Here is an 8,429-nt window from a genome sequence, read left to right on the forward strand (position 1 = left end):
TACTTAAAATTTATCGGTAATATTAGAAAAGACACTGAACTGAAAGAGTTTATATGAGACTGTCGTATACTATTGGCTACTTGAATCAATGAATTCCCTTTCATTGAACTACAACTCTCCACACGTAGGTGATGTTGCACCATACTGCGTTCCCAATTATTATATTGTTAATATATTGTCTCGATATTTTGAATGAAGGGAACTTCAAATAAGATGATAGTTTTATAAAATGTAACTTAAGATGTTCTGTAATATTAATTGTATTATTTTACTTTTAATATTAATTTTTAATTTTAATTAAATAACATTTCAAATATTGCTTAATTGGAACCATAGTGTGATTGACACATCATTGCCACTTATTAAATTAATATGTCACCTCTGCAAGAAGAAGGACCACAAAATTCACAAGAAGAAATATAGTCCGTTTTAAGACAGAAATGTAAATTCAAACCATGAAAAATGTCAGAATGTGAAAAATTCTCCAGAATCTAAATAATGCCCTCTGAGCAGTTTTGCATAGGAAAAACAGACAAGTAGCTCAATAACGGTGTATGAGTTGCTTGTGTGCTTCCTTGTTCTCCAAGTAATGATCAATTTCAGCCTGCCATAATAAGTCACATTTTAGTTAAGAATCAAAAATAGTAGTTTGGCTGAGAGAATCACTTAAAAGTGAAAAGGGATGGTGGTAAAGAGTTTTTCATATCTTAAGGAATTAGTATACCTTTCGTATTGCTTTTATCGTAGTCAGCAACTTAACATCAATAAATTCCTCAAGGAAGTCAGCCTTATCGAGAGCTTCCAAAGATTCCGAAAGTGATTTCGGTAATCTCTGAAGGTTTTCAGGATTTGGATCTGTATCTGTTTCATACATGATATAACAAGTGTAATCTGATAATCAAAAAGTGATGAAAATGGTAACAAATTAGGAATAAAATCTTGTAGTTTATATCATCTTACCAACAGGTTCGGGAAGAGAAAGATGCTTACGAAGCCCGTCAATGCCAGCAGCGAGTATAGCAGCTAAGCCTAAGTACGGGTTTGCGGAACCGTCAAATGATTTAATCTCAAAATTACTTGTTAAACCGTTAGGAATTCCAGGCGGAGATGAAGCTCGCAATGGAGCCTCCTTATTTTCATTTCCCCAGAACAAGTATGCGCCACTCCATGTGTTGGGCTGCAACCGATCATAACTGCAATCAAATTGAGTACTCGTGTAAGAAAACACAGAAACATAATTTGTGTTCCGACTTCAAGTTCTCATTCGCTGCTTCTCTGATGTAAGAAATCACATGAGCATAACTTAGGAGAATGAGTTGTTATAGATAGCACAAACCTGATAGGAAGTGGTGCTATAAACGGCAAAATCGAAGGAAGGTGATGAAGAACTCCGGCCATAAATTCTTTTCCCAAGGTTGATATTCCATACTTTGATGATCCATCAGATGCCATAAAAACATTTCGACCGTTCTGCCACAAGCTTAGATGCACATGGCTTCCAGAACCCATATCATCTAACTTGTACCTTCAAAATCACAAAGAAAACACTTTTATACACTTCCAAAAAGTATAAAGTATGTTGCTTCAAAGAGCATGGTGATGGTGACAAAAGGTGTGTCCATGTTAGTGTCTGGTGTCTGAAACCGACGCCAACATTTTTTATTACTTTTACTTTATTCATTTTTTAAATTATTACTAGTGTCGACGTGTCAGTGTCGTGTTTTCAGTATCCGTGCTTCATAGATGATGACTTACTTTGGAATAAAAGTTGCGAGCAAGCCATGTTTTCTAGCAATTGCCCTAACAGTTTCATGCGTGTAAACTAAGTTGTCTGCAGCTTTGGTACAAACAGAATGTTCTACAACCAACTCAAATTGACCTTTTCCAGCTTCTGCATGTAACTGCAGTATGGAAAATGGGCCACATGTGTTTAGAAAATAGAGGTTACTATTTAAGCATTTTTCAAGAAAAGCTAATGAGGAAACAGAAGCAACTTGATATTTACCTGTTCTACTTGAATGCCGATAGAATGTAAAGCAGAAGCAACTTCTTGAAGTATTGTGGAAGCAGCATCAAACGCTGACGAGGAGCAGTAATGACTCGAATCAAATGGTATCCATTCTTCTATTCCTTCCCTGAACGGTTTTCTTCGTGTTTATAATGAATAATTGGCATTGTAAAAGTTTTACTTAATCAAATCACAAGATAATTTTGAATGATGTACCTTGTTAGGCTCTTCAAGAGAAAAAACTCATTCTCAAATCCTGCATTCATTACCTAGAAGCAGAATATAAATTGTTATTTGAACATCACGAATCCGGAACCGATTAAAATTGCACTCAACAAAGTTGTTGATGTGACCAAAAACGAGTCACTATACCATACACAACCACTTTTCTGTTGTCAAAATATCATTTCTGATAAGTTAAAGACGATAATAAATTCTAAATAACATCAGATGTGCAACATACCAAGTCAAATTCATCTTTCAAAATTTTGGAAGCTCTTCTTAAAGCTTCTCTTGGACAATATTCCCATGCTTGGCCCGGTTGAACATTCAGATCACCTAAAACCATTTCATCTTTCTTGCTCCTATAATAAAGAAATGATAATTTCGTTGAAAAACATTATCTCGGAAAAACTTGAGAATCGATTGCTATACAAGGAATGGAATCAACTGGTTATCTTTGATTTTTTTGTAGTGATGTATTCGCACTTCATTTTTATAAAAGAAATTGCTATAATAGTAAGAAATCTCAAGTCCATATAAAAAAAACTTGCGTACCAAGGAATTGGCCTTTTAGTAGACAAATCAGGCGTTAATCTTGCTTCGCCAACTGCCCCTAAACCAGACCCAGCTGCAGGTCCATCAAGAAAAGAAGTCATTCCCATAACCGCAAACGCTAAACCAACCCCATTCTTCGTAACAACATCATTGAAACGCTTTTTAGGAACAACCTGAAACAAAATTGCGCAGCACCTCAGAAAATAATATAAATATAAAACATCTCTACATTGACACGAACAGGGTACAGAGAACTCACACGGCATCTTTGTTGTCCTGAATTATCGACCCATATTATACGAACAAATGAAATATCACTCTCTAAGTCATCAATCACATTTAGGGGTAGGATATTATGTGCACTAACAGCACTCTTAGAAATATTAATCTTATAGAAATTGATTGCATTTCTAGCTAGGATATCTTTTGCAGCTTCCACAGCCTCGGAAACTGAGAGATCTCCATCAATGCATGAATCACGCAGAACCGAGAAAACAACTTCGCGGGACTTCTTTGCACCTATGAATACAGAACTCATTATGTTAAGCAAGAAAAAAGAACTGTGGCACTCATCTTTCAGACAAAAACTTCAAGCAATAATTCCACAATCACAAGAATGGACTCAAGTATAATCTTCATTTTCGGTTAAGTAAACCAACCTAAGTAGTAGGTTTCAGGAAACGCATAGCCATCGGTACTAAACATCACCTGCAATACAAAGTTCGTTTTCGTGAGACAAGGAAATAAGCTCAAATAAACCAATCCATTATGTACATATATTCTTTTGGCTATTATGCAAGATACATTTATATGAAAATTGTGAATAATTCTTAGAATTGCTTATAATGTTACCTTATTTATTGGAGCCAGATCTAAAAGCTCTTTCAGTGATGAAATCATGCCATGTACACTAAGCTTTGGAATTGCCAACCCAAAATCAAGAAAAACCTGAATGAGAAGATTGTTACTTGTGAGTGAACATGTAATACATATTCAAAACTACTAACACAACTAACTAAGTTATAAAATGTTTGCCTGGGAGTACACAGATGCTAGATATGATGCTTCCCTTGAGAATGGATAGGATGCGTGTAAGAGAACAATCCGAGATTTTGAATATCTCTTGTCCTCGAAAACTGAACGGAGATGAAGAGGATTCGACAGTCGCATATCCAAATCTTTATCCCCAAACCTAATTGCAGAAAGGAAAGTTTAGCATTTAGGTAAAAGTAGTGTTACAGACAATCGAAAACCATTCATTACCCTGTGTGTATCTGCATTGGCAAGTCATAGGATTGAGCAACTTCCAAACTTTGCAAGAAGATGTAGTCGATAAGATTTTTGTTAGCAATACGGATAGGCTTCCCGGCTGAAAATGTAGAATGATTAGTATATGAATACGACGAGACACAGCATTTTAAAACCAATTTTCATATTCAACTCACCGAGTAACACCTGTGTGAGACCCTCCTCGGCTTCCTGTTTAGTCACATTTGTATTGATTTCTAGGCCACTGCGGTACGCAGCTATGCTTTTCAATCCAAAAATCTCACCAGCCACCGTTAAATGATGCTAAGGAATACTGTAATTTATTGTTAAACATTGTTGCTGCTAAATAACTAAACACAACAGATTACATATCACAACTAAGTTAAATTCTTTCAACGAACTTCAACCTGTGCATTACACGAGTTCACAATACTAGTACTAGTAGTCAAGGTTTAAAAAAACGGTCCGTTACTGCGAAAAGGCCGCGACAAAGTGGTATCGGAAGGTGCCAATACCGATACTGTTATGTACTGTTTTTATGATGAAAAAGAAATTGTGATTAATTCACACCGCGACAACCGCAATCAATCTCACATCACCTGTAACGACTGAAATCACGAAAAACGCAACGCACCCGCCACCGCTATTAAAATCTTGCTAATAGTAATACAGTACATATGAAGGATATGATTTCAACTTTGAGACAAAAGCATTGGTGAACGAATCCAATGTCCAGCGAGAACCTTCTGGAAAATCCTACAAAGAGTATAACACATTATGAAAACAGTTGCTAAAGTATATATTAAGAAAATCAAAAACCAATGTCTAAAAAACATCTCACTTCATCAAGGATTTTCTCAGCCAGTTTTTCAATTCTTAAGATTCTACCAACAAAAGGTGTAAAACTCTTGTGCCATTCTATATCTTGCTTTTTGTCCAATTCTAACCCATCATCCATGAGTATGGCAGAGATTCTTGCAGCTTTGAAACACGTCGAACATGTGGATTCCAGTCCGGAGACTCTTCGGTATTCTTCGACACCTCGCAAAGATGACTCACATCCATACAGCTCACCTAAATCCCTTAGATTTCTCTGAACATTACATATATTATATACTGTCATAATAACATTCCACAGACAGAAGAATATTTAAACTTCCATAAAGAACAAGGTTGAACAAACTTTGAAGTGCAAACTACACATATGACAGAAGAATATTTAAACTTCCACAAATAATAAGGTTTAACAAACTTTGAACTGCAAACTACACATATGACCGTCTCTGAGAATGTGCAAGGCGAACTATGCACAGGGTCCGAGATTTGTCACAGTTAACCATAACTAAATAAAACCTCTTAAAATATTATCACCACTAAATCGTGATTGAATAAAACCTCTATTTAAACCGTTAAGCTATTAATCTATACACGGCCTCCAAAAACTAAGCTCTGAGACACACATAAGCAATATCATTGACTTTTATATACCTTCATGTTCATAGCATGAAACAATTAAAAAAAAATGTTTCAACAGTGCAATATGGCGTTTGATGAATGAGTTGAAAAAGAAGTAATACCTTGAAGGATAGAGAGTGTTGTGAAGAAACGATAGCATCACCTTGAGCTTCGGAAAAGGCATGAATGAATGGAAGATTGGAGTGAAGTGCAACCAAGTTGTGGGCATGGCCATCGACAAGTTCAACTTCCTCTATCGCTTTTCTCAACTCACTCAAATCCATTTTCTCTTCTCTCAAGTTGTCAGATTTTTCTTCTCGTTTGACTATATTCAACTTCTTCTTTTACTTTAATTCTTTAACACGTATGAAAAATATAATTAAAAGATGCACCGAATGCAGTGTTATATAAAATAAGTGTATATCATATAAATTCATTATTTAACTTTGTCGTTGTTAATGCATATCCATTAAATTATTTGTTATAAAGAAAATTAACAAATTTATCTATAGAGAAATAGCCTTATTATATACTGCAAGATTAGAGATAATTTAAAATAAAATTCGAATAATATTTATTATTTAACAAATTTTAAATTTAAACTAACTATATGTGTTATGTGTAGGAAATACATTACATTACACATATAGTATTTTATTATAGAGAATGATATTTTATGCATTACATATACAAATTAAGTTACTTAATATAATAATTTTTTATATATTATGTATTTAACTTTTTTAAATTAATATGTTAGTTTTTAATAAAAATTTATATTTTTAATTACTTTTTAACTTATGTCCTTAACAAGATTCTTATTTTATCATATCTCTGATTTCTGTAATTTTTATTATAATTTTTTTTTAATTTATAAAATAATTTATGAATTTGATCTCTAAATACATTAATTATTAAATAAATTAAAAAAGTAGATTTTTTAGATTACTTCTCTTTTGTTTTTTGTTTTGTTGGTGATTGATTTACCATGATGCCAAAGTTTGAGGGTGTTATTGAAGAAAAATGCTATAATGACACCAACTTTGACATCTACACCTTATCAATAGTGCAATCCTATTACATGAGTTATAGTGTCTTCTTTCTTCCACCATTATCCAACCCTTTTGTCACGTTTTAATATTCAATATTAATTAAAATTTTAAAGTAAACTACCCTCCCCACTTCTCAAGATATATTTAAAGTATTCTGCCTAATTTATTTTAAAATACGCATTTTCATTCCTTGACAAGTAAATATGTAAAAAGAAATTATATTTCTCTCATTCCTGGACAATAATGCTTTTTAATTATCTTTTGTTTTTTCTTGGACATCCATTAGTATGTTAAATGTATTATCAAAAAAATTCTTCTCAATGTACATAATATCAAGATTATGTCCCACTAAAAATTCTTCACGGCTCTATTCCACTATGATAGAATAGAATATTTTATTATAATTAGTCATAATTAGTTTCCTATAATTATGATGTATCATAATTAAATAGTTGATCAAATGTTACACATTGATGTATATATATTCTATTCAGATCAATGAGAAGGACACAATTTCCATTATCTTACATGGTATCAATCCTAATTGATCTCTCTCTCTAAAAAAAAGCAAACGCAGAAACGTGTTTCTTCTTCTCCTCATTACAGTCTGTCGTCGCATGCTTCTTCTCCCTCCTTAAAGTCTGTCGCCGCAACAGGACTACCGTACTCTGTACCGCCGCGGCCAAACACGAGAACCACCTTATTCTCTCGCCTTCCACCTCTGTTTGCGTCGCCGTCGTCACACCTGCAGCCATGTCTGAATCAGACCATTCAGAACATAGTGACACCGATACCCACAAATCCGCCGATACCCACAAATTCGTCGATACCCACAAATCCGCCGATACTAGTGATTCTGGTCAGTCTAAGAACACCATGTTTCGAGGTTCCAAATCGGAGTTTCATCTCTCTCCTGTCGTCTCCAATATTAGGAACCACATTCCTATTATTCTTGAGATGCAAAAAGATCAATATGACACCTGGGCCGAGCTTTTCCGCATCCATGCTCGTTCATATCGAGTCCTGCATCACATCGGTCCACTCTTGATGCCACCGTTCTTCAGTGGATTTATTCCACTATTTTTACCGATTTGTTGACCACTATTCTAGAACCCAACTCCACTGCAATGGAAACATGGAATCGCTTGGAAGATATTTTTCAAGACAACCAAAATGCTCGAGCTGTCACTCTTGAGCAAGAGTTTTCTAACATTCGTATGGAAGATTTTCCCAATGTATCAGCTTACTGTCAGCGTCTTAAGATGCTTTCTGATCAGTTGAGAATTGTGGGCTCCCCTGTCAACAATCATCGTCTGGTCCTTCAGCTGATCTCTGGTCTCCCAGAAGCTTACCGTAGTATTGCTACTTTGATTCGCCAGAGCAACCCTCTTCCGGCATTCTATTAGGCTCGTTCCATGCTCCCTTTGGAAGAAGCCAATATGGCTAAGATGGCAAACATAGGCTCTCATGTTGCTATTCACACCACTCAGCCGAAACCGACTGAAGACACCTCTCAGCGTGGCAACCGCCGCCCCGACAACCATTCTCACTCTCGTGGCAACCAGGGTCGTGGAGGGGGACGTGGTAACCGTAGTGCACCTCAGTCTGGAGCTCCCAGCGCTCTCTCACCTTGGCCCGCTCCTCCTTGGCAACATCAATACCAGTACCCAATCTGGAAACCATGGGGTTGGACTCCACCACCATGGACTATGCCATCGTGTCCGTATCCCACCTCTCAATGGACACACCCTATCGGTCCTCCTAAGTAGTCAGGCATTCTAGGACAACGTCCTCAGGTGTATGCAACCTCTACCTCATCTTAGATACCGACAGACATTGATACCGTAATGCACACCATGTCACTCCAC

The 8,429-nt window shown here is 35.8% G+C and overlaps 2 protein-coding genes across 2 annotated transcripts; one reads left to right on the top strand and one right to left on the bottom strand.

The window, feature by feature from the left end:
• Positions 1-338: 338 nt before the first annotated feature.
• Positions 339-5,874, bottom strand: LOC127092529 (protein fluG). The gene is made up of 18 exons (XM_051031431.1): positions 5,632-5,874; positions 4,896-5,147; positions 4,743-4,810; positions 4,231-4,346; positions 4,049-4,154; positions 3,821-3,977; positions 3,638-3,733; positions 3,445-3,493; positions 3,045-3,304; positions 2,786-2,958; positions 2,472-2,592; positions 2,225-2,277; positions 2,006-2,135; positions 1,756-1,901; positions 1,337-1,525; positions 961-1,193; positions 725-861; positions 339-604 (listed from the first exon to the last, which is right to left on the bottom strand). Exons 1-18 carry the CDS (start codon positions 5,791-5,793, stop codon positions 542-544), a joined length of 2,511 nt encoding a protein of 836 aa, XP_050887388.1. The 5' UTR covers positions 5,794-5,874; the 3' UTR covers positions 339-541.
• Positions 5,875-7,314: 1,440 nt separating this feature from the next.
• On the top strand, positions 7,315-7,967 carry LOC127094339 (uncharacterized). Its single transcript, XM_051033181.1, has 2 exons — positions 7,315-7,570; positions 7,672-7,967. Exons 1-2 carry the CDS (start codon positions 7,315-7,317, stop codon positions 7,965-7,967), a joined length of 552 nt encoding a protein of 183 aa, XP_050889138.1.
• Positions 7,968-8,429: the final 462 nt, after the last annotated feature.

This window comes from Lathyrus oleraceus, chromosome 6, assembly GCF_024323335.1.
Source record: "Lathyrus oleraceus cultivar Zhongwan6 chromosome 6, CAAS_Psat_ZW6_1.0, whole genome shotgun sequence".
In the NCBI taxonomy this organism is placed as follows: Eukaryota; Viridiplantae; Streptophyta; class Magnoliopsida; order Fabales; family Fabaceae; genus Lathyrus; species Lathyrus oleraceus.

What these genes read in the sequence shown, in the direction of transcription:
- LOC127092529 (XM_051031431.1), bottom strand. Translation starts at nt 5,793, where the DNA reads ATGGATTTGAGTGAGTTGAGAAAAGCGATAGAGGAAGTTGAACTTGTC. An exon ending in CCAATGCAGATACACACAGG is followed by an intron (nt 3,978 to 4,048) that starts GTAATGAATGGT and finishes TTCTGCAATTAG; the next exon opens with GTTTGGGGATAAAGATTTGG. An exon ending in TTCTCTTCCCGAACCTGTTG is followed by an intron (nt 862 to 960) that starts GTAAGATGATAT and finishes TGTATGAAACAG; the next exon opens with ATACAGATCCAAATCCTGAA.
- LOC127094339 (XM_051033181.1), top strand. Translation starts at nt 7,315, where the DNA reads ATGTCTGAATCAGACCATTCAGAACATAGTGACACCGATACCCACAAA. An exon ending in GCTTTTCCGCATCCATGCTC is followed by an intron (nt 7,571 to 7,671) that starts GTTCATATCGAG and finishes CCACTATTCTAG; the next exon opens with AACCCAACTCCACTGCAATG.